Source organism: Pocillopora verrucosa, chromosome 2, assembly GCF_036669915.1.
Source record: "Pocillopora verrucosa isolate sample1 chromosome 2, ASM3666991v2, whole genome shotgun sequence".
NCBI lineage: Eukaryota > Metazoa > Cnidaria > Anthozoa > Scleractinia > Pocilloporidae > Pocillopora > Pocillopora verrucosa.
This window is the reverse complement of record NC_089313.1, coordinates 13,345,440-13,363,276: the sequence shown is the minus strand read 5'-3', so window position 1 is coordinate 13,363,276 and position 17,837 is coordinate 13,345,440. Positions and strand designations below refer to the sequence as shown.

At 39.1% G+C, this 17,837-nt stretch overlaps 3 protein-coding genes across 8 annotated transcripts in view; all 3 read left to right on the top strand.

The window, feature by feature from the left end:
* The window catches only part of LOC136276835 (gametogenetin-binding protein 2-like), a 28,290-nt gene extending 21,196 nt beyond the window's left edge, over positions 1–7,094 (top strand). For 4 of the 5 annotated variants that reach the window (XM_066162074.1, XM_066162073.1, XM_066162072.1 and 1 more), the window contains 10 exons: positions 500–598; positions 1,186–1,247; positions 1,722–1,802; positions 2,293–2,415; positions 3,123–3,168; positions 3,344–3,472; positions 3,905–4,305; positions 4,875–5,076; positions 5,555–5,665; positions 6,570–7,094. In XM_066162074.1, coding sequence (XP_066018171.1) covers positions 578–598; positions 1,186–1,247; positions 1,722–1,802; positions 2,293–2,415; positions 3,123–3,168; positions 3,344–3,472; positions 3,905–4,305; positions 4,875–5,076; positions 5,555–5,665; positions 6,570–6,740 — 1,347 coding nt within the window. In that variant the 5' untranslated portion in view covers positions 500–577 and the 3' untranslated portion in view covers positions 6,741–7,094. The remainder of the gene's footprint in view (positions 1–499; positions 599–1,185; positions 1,248–1,721; positions 1,803–2,292; positions 2,416–3,122; positions 3,169–3,343; positions 3,473–3,904; positions 4,306–4,874; positions 5,077–5,554; positions 5,666–6,569) is intronic. The other variant, XM_066162070.1, reaches the window with a different exon arrangement.
* Positions 7,095–8,843: 1,749 nt separating this feature from the next.
* LOC136279182 (E3 ubiquitin-protein ligase TRIM71-like) lies at positions 8,844–11,441 on the top strand. The gene has a single exon (XM_066162741.1). The coding sequence runs from the start codon at positions 8,883–8,885 to the stop codon at positions 11,133–11,135; it is 2,253 nt and encodes a 750-aa protein (XP_066018838.1). The 5' UTR covers positions 8,844–8,882; the 3' UTR covers positions 11,136–11,441.
* A 1,891-nt stretch (positions 11,442–13,332) lies between these two features.
* LOC131797301 (gametogenetin-binding protein 2-like) overlaps positions 13,333–17,837 on the top strand; it is a 25,651-nt gene continuing 21,146 nt past the window's right edge. The window contains exons 1-6 of one of the 2 annotated variants that reach the window (XM_066162069.1): positions 13,333–13,687; positions 15,199–15,301; positions 15,932–16,012; positions 16,532–16,654; positions 17,216–17,261; positions 17,466–17,594. In XM_066162069.1, coding sequence (XP_066018166.1) covers positions 13,645–13,687; positions 15,199–15,301; positions 15,932–16,012; positions 16,532–16,654; positions 17,216–17,261; positions 17,466–17,594 — 525 coding nt within the window. In that variant the 5' untranslated portion in view covers positions 13,333–13,644. The remainder of the gene's footprint in view (positions 13,688–15,198; positions 15,302–15,931; positions 16,013–16,531; positions 16,655–17,215; positions 17,262–17,465; positions 17,595–17,837) is intronic. The other variant, XM_066162068.1, reaches the window with a different exon arrangement.

Here is a 17,837-nt window from a genome sequence, read left to right as displayed (position 1 = left end):
TAACTTGTTTAGTTAAAGTTTGAATGTGTACTTTCAAGCACTAAGTCATGAGACTGCATGAACTTTGAGACAGAATAACAGAAGAAACCCATGCTCTTTTCCTTTTAAACCCTTTACACCTTAGCATCAGTATGCATATTCTCCACACTGTTCTTTATACATTTCCTAAGGCACTGACAAGGAGAATTTGTTTGCTGATCTAAAGATTCTTTTCATGGTGATCATTTACTTTATTCTCATGACCCTAATGTGTGATTAAGGGCTGATATTGTAGGGAGAAATAAGAAGCTGGTCAATCTTACGTTTTAAAGGGTTAAGTGGATCTGTCATTATTATTTTCATCAAGCGCCCTAAACAACCACCAGCTGAGTCCTCCTATTGATTGATGGTGGATGAAGGACTGTGGAATTTGCAGTGATGCTCAGTTGTTATTTATCAAATCCAACACTGAAATGACAGTGATCTAAATCTTACAGAGTGTGTTGTTTGTTTTCTTTAGGCTCCTGTGGGCAGAGTTACATGATTGATCAAGTTGTTGTGGTTATGCTGTTCAATGAACCTTTGTGCAAAGTCATAGATGCTTGGCATCCTTGTCAGAGTAAAAATTTAGCTATGTTTTAAGTTTTGACAATCTATTCTTTTACGTCTGCTCTCTAATAAGTAACTGGAATTTTTCTTTTTAATTCCACACTTCAATTGGGTGGATAGCTCAGTATGTTTTGCTATCACTGATCTGCTAGATAGGGATTTATTAATTTTGTAGAATAGCCTCATACAGTGTATGCCCTCTATGCAACTGGGGCCTGTTCTGTAGCACTATGACACTCAGCTCTCTTGAAATGTTGTAACTTAATTTCACTGTGACATTGGATCACAATGTCCTCCATTGACCCATAGGACTTGTAACGAAGTGGGATACAACCAAAACATCCTTCAATTAATCTTAAAAAGCGTGGCCAAATCAGCTACTAGAAGCCGAGGTTTGACTTTTTTTGAAATAGTAATAGAGATCAGTTACTAATGACACTTCTCTCTTGTTTTGAGAGACACTCTCACCTTAAATGCACAGGAATGCTTAACTATAAAACTGATATGATATCATTTACAACTTTACCACTGATTAAAAGATGATAAAAAGGCATTTAATTGTCACAATGTACTAACAAATTCTTTTCCCTCAAACAGGTGATGCTGATTGACTCCAATGCTCTGCTTGACACATTGGAAAATTACCTCAGAAAACATAGGTAAATGTACATAGATGATCTCTGTAACATCTGTTGATTTTTTCTACTGAGTTCCTTAATGTCTAAGTGCCCTGAACCCTTTCACTCCCAAGATGAAAAGATCAATTCTCTGCTCTGCACTTCAAACATTTATAACAAGTTTGGCTTTGATAATTTTTTGTCAATTAAAACAATATACCCAAGTTTATGTCCTCCTTTCTTTCTCATCACCTTTTTATTTGAATTTGTGTTAATATTGTAAGGAGAAATTTCCTTTTGGTCACACTAGGGAGTACATGTACATGTGCATGTTTTTTTTTACCATGTAACTTCTATAACTGACATATTTTATGTGTATAGTATGGTAATGCTGTTCTGCTTTCAACCAGGAGACACATGTGCAGTGTTCAGACAAAAGCTGTTCACTTGACGTTCATCATGATTACTTAGCTCAGTGTAACTTATTTGGTGTTGTTGTTGTTGTTGTTGTTGTAGATTTTGTACTGAATGTAAATCGAAAGTTTTGAGGGCATACAGTATTCTGGTAGGAGATTTGGATGGGCCAAGTGAAAAGGGGTAGGTATGAAGTGATGTAAAGACAACAATATACCTGTGAGAGTGCTTAATTTCCTTAGACCTGTTGTGTTAGAAGTTTGGATGGTTTTTTGGCCTTGCTAGGGGATTTTCTCCAGGATTCTCAGGTTTCCTTTCTTGACAAACTAGCCTGCGGTGCAGGTGTCTTAATAGGGGTCAACATTACAAGTTTGCAATCAGTTATTCCTCTGTCCATGTTTGGTATAGCACTAGAGTGGACAGAAGGGAGGCCTCTCCTTTTTTTTGACTGTTGCTCACCCCCTTGGTACAATTTTTTTTCTCTCCCCAGCCTTTCCACTGCTGTAAAAGTCAAAGACAGCAGCTTAATTTTCACCAAGAAAATACGGAGTACTCAGTTGCCAAAACTACACCTGCAGGCTATTGAAAACCTTATAAGCAAATTGATATGTTCTGTGCTTTTTTGAAACATCTCATAGATTAACAAGCAATCTTTCTTTCCTGACTCATCTAGTTACTGTGCTACTTTGTATGATGGTCTTAAAAGCTGTCCTCAAGACCGTCATGCCCATGTACTGTGTGATACAGACTACATTGCACATTTAATTGGACAGGCAGAACCAGAGCTGGCTGGAGGGTATGCAATACTTGTATCCTGTTGTAGCTCATGACAGGGCTTTTCAAAGGGATCATTATTTTTTATGTTGTTCTGGCCACCTACTTTTTGCTTTTCATATAACTTGGTTTTATACAAGAAATGAGGATGATTAGTAGAGGTGAAAAGCTTTTCACCCACGCGAGCTTGAAGGAGCTCTGTCACTATAGGTTGTTTCCTGTAGTGTGATATTGCTGTTGGGTGGAAGAGGGTAAGGGTGTTTTCCTTTCCCCCCGTGTGCTGGGGAAGAAGTGGTAATTTATCATGATTAAAAGCTAGGGATGCTTAAAAATGCCTGTAAGGCATCAGTGGAGAAGCTCTGCCAACGCCTCTCTATAGAGAGAACCTTGCTTAAAGCACTACTTCTTTTAGATTCGTTCCTAAATTTTTTCTTAACCCTTTACATCAGCATGTATATTCTCCATACTGTTCTTCAGATATTTCCTACGGGTCTGACAAGGAGATTTAATTTAAAACTCAAGGGCTTTTCAAGTTAATGAGCATTTCCTCGATTTTTCTTGAGCTTAATGTATTGTTTAGAAGTGATATCTTAGTGAGAAATTAGATCCTAGTCATCCTCAGAGGTTAAAGGGTTAAGAGTGTGGCGTACCGCTAAAGTAGATTCAAAACACTTTGTAAACAGAGTACTGGCTTCGATTCATAAGCTTGTCTTGTATGTGTTGTGATAGGAGGAGAGAAAGGCATGCTAAGACACTGGACATTGCCCAGGAAGAGGTAGGAAAATTTTCGTTTTAAGTTTGTTAGAACTTCTCTGTGGTGTCAATCGGTTGCTTTATGTCGTTATATTCCCTAAAACTACTTTTCCACAACAAGGTTAGCTGGTGGGAAGTATCGGTGAGGCTTCTTTCCGTACTAATTTAAAGCATTTTTTTTTCGGTCCATCTTGAAGTTGTTAACGTGTCTCGGTATTCACCTGTGGGAAAGACTTCATCGACTGTGGCAGAAACTGAGGGCTGAGGAGCAAACGTGGCAGATGCTGTTTTATCTGGGGGTGGAAGCTCTAAGGAAAAGTTTTGAGGCAAGATAAGAGGCGCTTTCATTTTATTTGTTGACTTTCTATTCATTATTTGCTTGGGAATGGTTGGATTGACCAGAGTTTGAATAGAACGATTGATTGAATAAACAAAAACCGAATTCCTTAGCTTCATGGAACGATCAACGGAAGCTCTAACTGTTAACCCAATCAAACCAAAATCACACGAAGGTATGCAAAAAAGAAAACAAACAAACAAAAAACAGAAATGAACAAACGAAGGAACAAACGATCCACAGTAGTTACGGAGTGAAATAAAGAACGAGGGAACAAACTACACGATCAAACGAATAAAAACCAGGTTATTTTACCTGTTGATTATCTTTAGGGAACTTGACCATAGTTCCAGCAACAAGTAATGTTGGTTGGCGATGTTTTGCGTTTCTTTTTACATGGGTGTCGTTTTGACTTTGTCAGGTGGCGGTTGAAGAAAAGCAAGGCATATCACGCCTGGAACAAGTCGTCGAAGAGATTTCTGAGGCGAAGAGAGCCAAGGAACTCAGAAGAGAGCAGAAGCGATTGAAAAAGAAAGCGAGACGCAAAGAGAAAAGTAAATGTGGTACTCACTTAACTATCTCGACAGCGAACAATGAACTGCAAACAGAGGAAACTGCGAAAAACAAGGAGGAATTGGAAGAGGAAGAGGTATGTGCGAATGAGATCGTGGAAGAGACAGGGGAAATGAATGTACATGGCGATAGCTGTGAAGATGATGAACACGACGGAGACAGTGGCGGTTCACCGTGCAGTTGTGAAGACTTGAGCAACTCTGAGCGAAGCAAGAGCAAAAAATCGGGTTTTAGGAATGGTGACTGCGGGTACGTATCTTTTCCAGGTTACCAGACCCAGTTGTCCAAAGGGTGGCAAACGCTATCTAAAGGATAAGACGCTATATAAAGGATAAATTGCTATCTAGCGGATAAGTGTGAAGTAAAGGTGCAGGGCTATCCAATGGACAGATATTTATTTAGTGGAAAGTGTTATCCAACCTTCAAACAACCGGGACCAGATTGTTAGCATTGAAAACACTTTTCTGTAGCTTGTTACGGAGAAAGTTGATAAAGTACTTCAGAGTTAAACCGACGCTAAAATTGCCAGTTGCCTTTCCTGGTTGATCTTTTCGCCTTAAAATAAGTATGTAGAAGGTGAGTAGGTGTATATTGTCCATACTTTTCGCTTTACGTTTCCTAAGGAAATGACGAGGAGAATATGTGAAACAATCGGGAGCTTCTCATTTCCTTTGTTCTCATGACCTTAATGCTTGATTCATGGATGATGATGATAAATTAGAGTCTAGACGCAGTATTGGTTTAAGGGTTGACAAGCATTTGTGCTGTAATCCCAGCTATTTTCCTTTCATTTATTGACTTGAACTGATCTGTTGTAGGTACGTAGCAGAGTACAATAAATGGTCCAGGATGGTACACCAGAGTGGAGACATGTGTAATCATGCCGAAGATTCTTCGACGCTAGGAGGAGAGGAAGAGGATATATGTACAGATTGTTTGAGTGGGAGCCCAATTAGTGGATCTCCACAGAGCAATAATGGAAAGGGAAGAGAGAAGAAGGGCAAAAACAAGGAGAAGGAGGTAAACATATAAGCCTCCTATCCACACCCCTTCACGATGCTTGATTAGTTATCTCTTTTCACTCCCATGAGCGACCAAGAGAGAATTTCTCCTAACAATATCAATACAATCTCAATCAGACAAGTGATGATAATAAAGAAAAATATCATTTAGGGGATTATAAGTTGATCCGATACCAAATTCTCCAAACTAACATCGCAAGAACTGTATGGCAGACAGTTAGGAGAATTACTAATGAGATGTTGGGAGTTAAAGGGTTATTGTGCGGTAGTTTCAATCGTCATGCAATCTCATTACTCTAACCAAGGCGGTCACGCTTTTTTGCCGTGTGAAGCTTGCGTGACTAAAGGGAAGATGCCAAATGTAATTTTGCAAATCGTTACTTTGTCCTTCCTCACCGTTAAGTCAATGAAAGTATTCACTTATTCATTCATTCATTCATTCTAGTCTTCAATATTGTTTTTACCTATCTCTTTAGCAAAATTTGCCGAGACATGAAAAGCAAGAAAAGCTTGTAGAAAATATTGATGACGAAGAAAAACGGCTCCTGAAGCTAATGGGTTGGAAGGATGGAGGAACAGAGTCAATGGTGAGTTATTTTTAACTATACTTCCGTCGCCCTATGGCGATTTAGGTTTTCTCTGGGATCCGATACCCTCAAGGGTAGAATATCCCCTGATCTCAAACTTCCTGTTGCGTCACGATTTGTGCTTCTTGAAAAAGAAAGCTTAAGTTTAGATAGTCTTTCTTAATTTTTATGTACAATCTGTTGTAGTTGTAGTTTGTTTATTAATACCAATTGCAGCCACGAGGCTGGATCACAGGTACAGCGCAACACCCTAATTAACAATACTGTGTGTATAACGAAACGTTACAAAATCTTTAAACCCATTAGTATTAACAATAACCTTGTGTTGAAGCTGGTGCCTTAGATTGTATTTTGATTCATTATTAACCAACAACCCCTCACATATGGGAAGCAGTGGGTTGCCAGATTTAACGCTTTTCACGAAATTGACGCACGACTCAGCCCTACGAACTTCCAACGGCGCAAGGCCGGACTGACACAGCGCTTCCTGGTACGATACTCCAGGCAAAATAATTGACAATGCACGCTTTTGCATTCTCTCTAGAGCGCAGCATAGAACTGGGGGCAGATCTGAAAATACAGGCGACGCGTATCCTACAACAGAACGAATGACTGCGCAATATATGTATAATCTGCTTAAGTCTTCTCCGTCCTTAGCTATCTTTACTTCCTCCTAGTTTATCTTTAACTTATCTTCGTTTGTCTTTATTATCGTGTTAGTATTTTGTATTCTCCGTCACGTTGTGCACCACTGAGCCAGTTGCGACTGGTCACGCGATCATAAATTAATGCGAGAGGTTACGTCACACAAAGGTATATTGGGATCGTGAACAACAGGACGCTTTTCTCTAGATTGGTATACTATCGATTAACCTTTGTCGTCTTTGTTCATTTTACATCGTAGGAGTGTTTTTCGTCGGAGGAAGATCTCTGTATATCCGAGCAGGAAATCCTACGGTTCAAAGCGAACCAATCGTCAGTGTCACAGCAGCGACGGAAGCTTCGAGAGAAACTTCGCCAACAATTTAACAATTTGACGCTTAAGGAGGGTCTTAACGTCGCTATTATTCACTAGGCCTTGTTAAAAATGCACTCACAACAGGAGATGGGGAGATGGGCGATAGGAAATGGGCAGCGGATAGTGGGGATGGGTAGGAAAGTGACTGTACTAGAGAGACAACTTCCCTGCCCGGTCCATGTTGGTAGAAAGTAGTCACGGGTTTCTGTAGTTACGGTGGAAAGATTGTGTATGTGTGTGTGTGATGTTGTTTATTGTATGCAAGTGAAGTCCGCAAGGTGTGCAGCGATGTAGCAATGTTAATAAGGTTCTCCCTTGTTTTAATTCTTTATTTTAATTTTACTCCCTGATTACACTGTAAATCAGGATGAGTTTATGTGAAAACGGAAATAAATCTCTTGAATCAGATACTGTCAGATATCCAGGCTGAATCTTTACTCGACTTATAAAGTCTTTCTTTTCAGTCGTTTTCACCAGAAATTTCCCCCGCTATAGACTTCTGAGTGTCATTGTAGAAATACCAAATAGTAATTTGCGTTTGCGGCAAAACGAAAAATGAACTTCAAAGACTGTACCTTTTAATGGGAACTCCTCTTTCGCTTGCTCTTACCTGTCCTTTGAAACTTATTGCTATACTTTGCCCCTTGCTCGAACTCATGGTAGGGCGAAAGTGTCTGCCGAGATGTTTGATGGGATATTTCTTCCAGAACCTGGTGAACATCTCTTTAATTCAGGATTTTATGCCAGTGTAATGAACAATTTCAATTAAAAGTGAGGAATGTTAGAGATTTCAACAAGACAATTTGAATTTTTGCTTATCTGCCCTTCGTCAATCTGCTTCTATTAGTTAAACGGATAGGGCCTGATGCCCGAAAGTGGTAGATCTTGGCTCGGTTTTACTTTATACCCATACCTTTAGTAACAAGTAAAGTTCTTATCGAGGCCAAGAGTTTAATAACCAATCACCAAATCAAAATGAGTTATGAAGCAATCAACTGTCTCTAACCTCCTCATCTGACGTGTGTGGGTTGGTCACGAAGAGCTTCCTTGGGAAGGTGTCGACTTCACCCGAAGGAATGGGCAATTTCAACGGAAAAGTTACGTTTGAAAGGTATTGTTCCCCTTTAACTTCGTTCCTAGTGCGTTTTTTCTACGTTTACTCAGTAACCTGACTTTAAATGCACCTTATAAAATGGAGAGCCTTTCCTTTCTCTATAATGACTCAGTTCTAAAATTTGTCGAAGATGTGAGTTCGTAATCCAATTTAAAACCCTCGTACCTTAATCCTGAGCATAAACACGCCAAACAAAAGAAAAGAATCCTTTTCGGGACGGTAAACAAACGGGAATGGAGAGAAGCGGGACCTTGTCTACGTGAGGCAGTACCCTCCCCGCCAGCGTGAAACGAATGCGAGGTTTCCCCTCTCCCTCCCTCCCTTCCGTTTCATCTGGGGGGAAGGGTGGGGGTCATTAGCATATACATAGCCTAAGGGGAGATATCCTAAAGGGAGGTATCAGGAAAATTTTATTGTGACACGACCAAAATCCTTCAGAAGTTAGAGTACTTTTCCCTGGCGTATTCAAGAGATTTTCAGTTTCCTCCGTCTCAAACTGAAAATGCTAACTTCAAAACAGGATATATATTATTATTGATATATTTCATTGGAATCTATATGTTAATAGATCAAGGCAAATAATTCCTTCTCATTTTGTCTTATATTTAAACTTAACGGAAATGAAAGCAAAATAGAGTCTAACACAAATTTCTCTCCCTATAAACAAGTACGGGTAACAGTCTCTTTTCATGGCCGGTTCAAATAAATGCATTCTACGCGCATTTTTTAGAAATACAGATCTGACCCGATAATAAATGGCAATTTCCTTTAGAATCACGCTCTTCTCAAACACGCTCTGTAAAAGTCAGCGATTGGTCGAGGCCATTCTGAAGGTCAGCCACTCTTTCGAAAACCGTCCATCATCTGATTAAAAACATGTCTGTCTACAACTGCATAATAAGCCTTTGAATGTGTGAGGTCAAGGTCAATTTTCACGATTCTCAGAAATCTTGCATAACGAATATGCCAAAGACAACTCTCATGTAATTGGTCAATATTAATAGCATTTCTATCGCATGACTACTTTGTAATTTGTCTTACGCTTGTTTGATGCATGAAACGAAAGCCTCATCAAGCCTTTAATCATGGATATCAAAACGTTGCTCGCCAATCTTCATGAAGAAGTATCCTGCTCTGTGTGTATGGTCACATTTACTGAACCAAAACAGCTTCCATGTTTGCACAGTTTTTGCCTCCACTGTTTAGCAGGAATCCAAAGAAACAGCGGCCGCCATGATGTCATAACATGTCCTGAGTGTCGAAGGGAGAGTCAAGTCCCTGGAGGAAATCTTACAGATCTGCCCACGAACTTTCGCATCAACAGCTTACTAGATGTGTTGGCCATAAGGGACTGCAGTTCTACTGGAGTCAAATGCGGAAACTGCGACAAACGAAGAGTAGAAAGTTTCTACTGTTTTCAGTGCTGCGCGTTCTGGTGTGACGAGTGTATCACTGTGCATAACTTACTCCGAGCAAATAAAGACCACCGAGTTCTTGCGCTCAAAGATTTTGAAGATCAAGACATCGAGGATGTCTTAAAACGACCAGCATTTTGCCCACGACCGGGCCACGAAAAGAAAGAATTGGAATTCTTCTGTAAGAAATGTGAACAAGCCGTTTGCAATTCTTGTGTTGTAACCACTCACGATGGACATGTTAAGATACTACTGGAAGAAGCGGCAAATGAAAAGAAATTGCAAGTCATGTCTGAGATCGAGTCCAGAAAAGCAAAAGTGCAAAGAATGAGAAACAAAATATCTCAACTTGACGAAAGCTGTGATAGAATCCAAACCCAAGTCGTAAAAGTAAAAAGAGGTGCGCAACAGTTTGCCGAAAGCATGATTGCTGTCATCGAAGCCAAGAAACAGGAAATCTTTTCTGAAGCGGATCATGAGGCACAACAGTACCTGGAACGTTTGCGAATACAAAGGATCGAGATTGAAAACAAAGTAAAAATGGTCGAAACAGCTGTAGGAAAATCTGAAACACTATTAGAACGGAGCACAAACGCAGAGCTTGCACAGTTCGATGACTCACAAAACACAACACTATTGAAAGGAGTTGATGATGAGAGAGAAGAAGTCGACTGCAACCTCGAACATTTAACATTTATTTTCGAGGAAAACAAAGCTCTGAAGACAAAAGCAATCCACGAGGGAATCGGCTCCATCAGAGCGTTTCTCAGCGAGACCAGAGCGGATCAAGCAACTGCTGAAGGAGGAGGACTCACTGAGGCGATCGTTGGAATTCAAGCGAAATTTGTTTTGACGACAAGAAATGCTGAAGGACGACAATGCCACGACGAGCGTAACCGAGTAACAGTGGAAATTAAAAATCAGCAAGGCCATGACTGTGCGACGGAAGTGCGAGTCCAAGATATTAAAGATGGTAGCTATAAAGTGGGTTATTTTTCCAAAGAAACTGGAAGATGTAAGGCAGAAGTTAAACTAAACGAAGAACATGTTGCAGGCAGTCCATTTCCGGTTCGAGTGAAACCCAGAAAATTCAGACCCCTGCTATCTTTTGGCCAACGAGGTTCGTCTGCTGGAGTGTTTAAAGCACCCTGGGGAGTGGCAGTGAATGAACGCGATGAAATTGTAGTGACTGAACTCGGTAACAGCAGGGTTCAAGTATTCAGAAGTGATGGAACCTACTTATGGTCGTTTGGTAGAAAAGGTAATAAACAGGGAGAATTTAATTGCCCACGCGGAATAACAATACATGAGACTAATAACATTATAGTCGTGGACAGCGGTAACCACCGTGTTCAATTGTTCAGTGAGCAGGGTGAATACCTGAGCCAGTTTGGTGGTAAGGGAAATCTTGATCACCAGCTGTCTAATCTTCTCGGTGTATCTGTAGATACAAAAGGCAATATTATTGTTGCTGATAGCGGTAACAAATCAATTAAGATCTTTTCTCCTGACGGCCATTATTTAAGTAAATTCGGGGGTGAGGGTTCTTTTACCTTTCCCTTTCACTGCATACAATATGACAAATATCTGATAGTGTCAGACAGAGATGAACATTGTATCAAAGTGTTTGATAGAAATGGTAAATTTTTATACAAATTTGGAAATAAGGGGGAAGGGGATGGAGAGTTCAATTCCCCTTATGGTTTATCAGTTAACAAGGCAGGTCACCTGATGGTCTGTGATGCACATAATCACAGAATACAAGTATTTGAGCTAAGTGGAAAATTTGTAACAAAATTTGGATCAAAAGGAGAGGAAAAAGGAGAATTTATTTTTTATTTCCCTCTCTCTACTGCAGTGCTCAGTGATGGTCGAGTAGTTGTGTCTGACTTTTGTAATCATCACATTCAGATATTTGAATAGACATCACATTATTATGCCTTACCAGATTTGAGCTCATTTTTTCAAACTTTTAAACATGAAACTGCTTTCAACACGTGATTTATATTCTCTGTAAGAATCTTCTGAATGGTCAATGAAACTACAACACAATAGTTTCAATTAATGCTACATCCAAGATAAATATCTTGTTACACCTATTTTATATGATATTGTTAATTAAGTAATTACAGAATTTACTACTATTGTCATAAAACAGATCATCTCCTCCACTGGTTTAACTCACAAAAAGGCTCCAAACTCAAAAATTGTAAATAATCAAACGATAGAAATGTGTCATTAAAGTATTTGTGATTGCATTTGCAAACTTTGCTGTATAGTAATCACTTGGCAAAAACAAAAAGGAGTGATTTGAAACTTTCCGACTGATTTTAGTCCAATATATCTGGGAAGGTCACAATTACATCTCATTTATTATTAAAGGAAGCTAGGATAAGAAAAACCTTAAAAAAATTTTAGGATTTGGGGTAGTTTCCGCCGTTCTGTCTTTTAGGATTTCGGGTAATTTTTACCCCGCTTCGTCTTTGAGGATTTCGGGTAATTTTCCGCCGTTCGGTGTTTAGGATTTTGGGTAGTTTTCCGCCATTCCACCATTCCATCATTCCACCGTTCCAGTGTCCTAGCGGATTTGGACCCCCCGGTCCAAATCCGCTAGCGGATATGAACCCCGTTCTGCAGATTTGGACCTCCCCCCCCAACAGAACTGAGTGAAAACATCATCCTTAACGTTCTCGTAGAAATAGATAATACTTTACGTTTCAGTGCGTACTAAAGTATGTTTTTAATTCAAAATATGCGTATCGCCGAACTGGCAGCTAGAAATAACCCTTCGGATTTTTCTTTTGAGCAAGGGAAAATGTGCCAGCATTTTGTTCAATGTTCGGAGAAAGGTCGTTTTTGAACCTTTTCCGCGATAGTCGAACACCGCTAGATTCAGTAAGAGACAAACTTATGACACTAATTTATTTTGTTATTGTTCAATGCCCAAGTGTTGAGACGACAGATGGTACACTGCAAGTTTGTTGTTTCAGATCCCTCGACAGTTAATAATCGTTAAAATTAGAAAATAAGATTGAGTTCGAAGAAATAGTCTCCACTTTTGTTAAGACGTAGACATGTTGATTTGCATCTGAAAATAAGCTGAGAGTTCCAATAGTTCAGAATAGAAACATTTTTTCTCATAATAGGCTTTACGAACGACTTGTAGTAGGAGTTGTTACTTCGTTCTTGTTCAGAAACTGTTTAATGTTATTTAATTAGAAAATCAGACTGAGTTATTTTTGTGACTGGACGCAATAGTCACCACTATTATTATGACGTTTCGTATCAATGTTGATTCGCATCAGAAGAAGCAAAGATTTATTGTTACAATTTCAATTATTCGAATGCAGTAGTTTGTTCGCATCTAATTCTTGCGTATACTGTACGACTCCCTTCAATAAATGCGGCAGGATTGGAACGAAATGGCTGTTTTTCTTTACCTTTATTGAGGAATGTTGTGCTGTAATTGAAAAGAACATCGACAAAAAGCTTGCAAATAGAATTAGTTATCAAATATGATACAATCGATGCTTAAAAGAAAAGTTTGGTGGGGGGATCCAAATCTGCGAAGAGGGGTCCAAATCCACTGTGACAACGGCTTTAAGGGTGCCCTTTCCGGTGAGATGTCTAAAAAGCACCTCGTGGAAGGTAGCGACCGATCAAATAACGTATTTGCTTCAATCTCATCTGCAATTTCCACATAAATCGGAAATGTCTCGTAATTGCGGAAGTTCTGGGTGAATTTCAGGGAACGCGGTTCAATCAGCTTTAGACACCAGTTGTTTGTTTGCTTGATATGGAGGGCGCCCTCTAGGTTTTTTCACACAAGAGCAGTCTTGTTCACGATGAGATGTCCACATAATGGGTTGTTTGAAGTTGAAATGATTTTTTGTCGAGCTGAGTTTTTTCGGACTTGATAAAGTATTCTTTTCCTTACCGAGAGGACCCATTTGGGATAAATTTCTTCAAAACCCTTGTCGATATCATTTTGAATTGAACGGAAAGCTCATTTTTGAATAAGCTTTTGTCAGACTGTCTTACTTTAAAGTCCTTTGTCATGAAGTCGACAGACTGTTCTCAAGAAGGAGATATGATCATCCATAAACTGAGACAAAAAACAAAATGACCTTTAGGAATACTGAGAAAATGACTAGCTGGTAAACGCCATGACGTCATGACACCGAAGGACAACATGCGACAACAAGAACAGCCATGCACGTGAATACGTTTCTCGGCGAAAACAAAGCGGATCAATTAACTGCTGAAGGAAAAGGACGCACTGAAGCGATTGTTGGAATTCAAGCGAACTTTGTTTTCACATAAAGAAATGGTGAAGGACAATGCCACGAGAAGCGTGACCGAATAACATTGAAAATTAAAAATCGGCAGGGCCATGACTGTGCGACGGAAGTGAGAGTTCAGGGTAATAAAGATGGCAGCTACAAGATCAGCTATTTCCCCAAAGATAGTGAAAGGTAAGAGACAGTAGTGAAAGTGAGCGAAGAACAAGCTCGAGGCAGTCCCTTTCCGACTCTAGTTAAACCCAGACAGTTCTGTCCTGTTTTATCTTTTGGCCAACAAGGTTCGTCTGCTTTAATCCGTACGAGGTCTCATGGGATTACTTGTTTATCAATAAAGGGCAAAATTTGTACGAAGGAAAATCACGCGCGCAGTGTATTTTTATCTGGGAAGCCTGTTTAGCGCTACGGCAAATCATCAATCAAATTGAACTGACTAATCGATTCAATGAAATTTTATTCTCCAAAACTTTGTGTTTTTGTTTTCACTTTCGCATTTCAAAAGTTCAATTAATTCGTCGTCCGCTTCAATAAAACGACAAGCCATTGTTGCAACAAAAACTTGATAACAAATTTCAAGATAACGAACGGTTGCTATGCAACGGATTAGCCAATCATTAACAGGTAATCATGCCCTCTCTTGATTACTAAAAATGCCCTTGATTAAGAAAAAAATGCCCTCTCTCTCAACCAATCAGCGCTCAGTAATTTTGCCCTTTATTGATAAGAATAATAACATTATAGTGGTGGATACTCTTAACAGCCTTGTTTAACTGCTCAGTGAGTAGGGTGAGTACCTGAGCCAGTTTGGTGGTAAAGGAAATCTTGATCACCAGCTGGATTATCCTCATGGTTTATCTGTAGATAATAAAGGCCATATTATTGTTGCTGATAGGTGTAACGAATCAATTAAGATCTTTTCTCCTGATGGTCATTACTTATGTAAATTCAGGGATGAGGGTTCTCTTACCTTCCCTTCTCACTACGTACAATATGACAAATATCTGATAGTGTCAGATGCAAACGAACATAGTATCAAAGTGTTTGCTGGAAATGGTAACTTTCTATACAAATTTGGAAATAAGGGGGAGGGGAATGGGGAGTTCAATAACCCTCATCATTTGTCAGTTAAGAAAGCAGGACACCTGATGGTTTATGAGACTTCAAACCACAGAGTTCTGGTATTTGAGCTGATTGGAAAATTTGTAACAAAATTTGGATCAAAAGGAAATAAGGAAGGAGAATTTAATACTGTTATCTCTACTGCAGTGCTTAGTGACGGTCCCATACTGGTAGTTGTTTCTGACTATTTGACCCATCGCATTCACATATTTGAGTAGATATAACATCACCTTGCCCAAACATATTTGAATCTATACTTCATCAAATCTTTCATACATGTAACTGCTATCAGCTAGTGTTTTATATGATCCGCAAGAATCTTCTCACTGGTTATCGAAACTTCAACAAAACCTACAACGAATCTCCATTAACTTAAGGGTAGTTTTTAAGTTGATCTTGTTTACAATCTTAGTTTGATCAATCATGGAACATATTTCAATATTTTTCTTTGAGATCAAGTTTATAATGATGTAAAACTACAAATTAAAAATGCTGCTATACATTCTTAGTATAATCATGTTTAGAAATGAAACAACATTTCACTCAAATGTACGCAAATGTTGTAGGAGGGCCACAAGTGTATCAGCATTGTAACTGTTTCATGCCACCCTTGACAAATAAAGTTGGGATGATTGATGGATTGAAACAACAAGTAATGCTACATCAGAGGTAAGGAGTTTGTTACAGCCATTACTCCTCCTTAAGCTATTTTTAACTTTGTAAATTTGGAAACTTATCACTGAGGTAGGAACTTACTACTGGGTTTTATGAGAAGAGTGAATGGACTTAACAGTGGCTGGTAAGAACAAAACAGAGTCACAAAAACTACAACACAAACACAAACTTGTAGAGTTTTGTGTTAGTATTGTGGATTTTGGGATTCTGTTTTAAGTTTGTGTTTGTGTTGTAGGTTTTGTGACTTTGTTTTATTCTTGCTGGCCACTGTAATGGACAGTTAACTGACAATAGCAGTAATTGAATAATTGACCACATCATTCCAATTTTTCAATTTTTAAAAGTTAGAAGTATGTCAATAAATGTTGTTACAATGGTTCAAAGACTTTGCTGTACAGAAAGTGTTTGATGAACTAGAAAAAAAGAGGAGAGTGTAAAAAGACTAATTCATTCTAAGTGGATGTCTAACCATTGTTTTTATGACATATTATATGTGTATAGTATGGTAATGCTGTTCTACTTTCAACCAGGAGACACATGTGCACTGTTCAGATGAAAGCTGTTCACTTGAAGTTCATCATGATTACTTAGCTCAGTTTAACTTATTTGTTGTTGTTGTTGTAGATTTTGTACTGAATGTAAATCGAAAGTTTTGAGGGCATACAGTATTCTGGTAGGAGATTTGGATGGACCAAGTGAAAAGGGGTAGGTATGAAGTGTTGTAAAGGAAACAATATACCCAGTGAGGGTGCTTAATTTCCTTGGCTGTGAGCTCAGTTTGATTTTAGACTTGTTTTGTCAGAAATTTGGATGGTTTTTTGGCCTTGCTAGAGGATTTTCTATAGGATTCTCAAGTTTCCTTTCATGAAAAACCAGCCTGTGATGCAGGTGTCTTAATAGGGGTCAACATTACAAGTTTGCAATCAGTTATTCCTCAGTCCATGTTTGGTATAGCACTAGAGTGGACAGAAGGGGGGCCTCTTCTTTCTTTTGACTGTTGCTCACCCCCTTGGTACAATTTTTTTTCTATCCCCAGCCTTTCCACTGCTATAAAAGTCAAAGACAACAGCTTAATTTTCACCTAGAAAATACAGAGTACTTGCTTGCCAAAACTACACCTGCTCTGCAGGCTATTGAAAACCTGATAAGCAGATTGATATGTTCTGTGCTTTTTTAAAACATCTCATAGATTAAGAAGCAATGTTTCTTTCCTGACTTATCTAGTTACTGTGCTACTTTGTATGATGGTCTTAAAAGCTGTCCTCAAGACCGGCATGTCCATGTACTGTGTGATACAGCCTACATTGCACATTTAATTGGACGGGCAGAACCAGAGCTGGCTGGAGGGTATGCAATACTTGTATCCTGTTGTAGGTCATGACAGGGCTTTTCAAAAGCATCATTATTTTTCATGTGGTTCTGGCCACCTACTTTTTGCTTTTCATTTAACTTGGTTTTATACAAGAAATTAGGGTGATTAGTAGAGATGAAAAGCTTTTCACTCATGGGAGCTTTAAGGAGCTCTGTTGCTATAGATTGTTTCCTGTAGAGTGATACTGCTGTTGGGTGGAAGAGTGTAAGGGTGCTATCCCTTCCCCCCGTGTACAGGGGAAGAAGTGGTAATTTAACATGATCAAAAGCTAGGGATGCTTAAAAATGCCTGTAAAGCATCAGTGGAGAAGCTCCGCCAACCCCTCTCTCTAGAGAGAACCTTGCTTTAAGCACTACTTTTTTTTTAGATTCGTTCCTGAATTTTTTCTTAACCCTTTACATCTTAACATCAGCATGTATATTCTCCATACTGTTAAAGGGTTAAGAGTGTGGCGTACCGCTAAAGTAGACTTAAAACACTTCGCTAACAGAGTACTGGCTTCGATTCATAAGCTTCTCTTTTATGTGTTGTGATAGGAGGAGAGAAAGGCATGCTAAGACACTGGACATTGCCCAGGAAGAGGTAGGAAAATTTTCGCATTAAGTTTGTTAGAACTTCTATGAGGAGTCAATCGGTTGCTTTATGTTGGAGGATATTCTTTCCACTTACCAATATCGTTATATTCCCTAAAACTACTTTTCCGCAACAAGGTTAGCTGGTGGTTAGTATCGGTGAGGTTTCTTTCCGTACTAATTTAAACCATCTTATTTTCGGTCCATCTTGAAGGTGTTAACGTGTCTCGGTATTCACCTGTGGGAAAGACTTCATCGACTGTGGCAGAAACTGAGGGCTGAGGAGCAAACGTGGCAGATGCTGTTTTATCTGGGGGTGGAAGCTCTAAGGAAAAGTTTTGAGGCAAGATAAGAGGCGCTTTCATTTTATTTGTTGACTTTCTATTCATTATTTGCTGAGGAATAGTTGGATTGACCAGAGTTTGAGTAGAACGATTGATTGAATAAACAAGAACCGAATTCCGTAGCTTCACGGAACGATCAACGGAAGCTCTAACTGTTAATCCAATCAAACCAAAATCACATGAAGGTATGCAAAAAAGAAAACAAACACGCAAAAAACAGAAATGAACAAACGATCCACAAT

Coding starts and splice junctions, on each gene's coding strand:
- LOC136279182 (XM_066162741.1), top strand. CDS start 8,883: ATGGATATCAAAACGTTGCTCGCCAATCTTCATGAAGAAGTATCCTGC.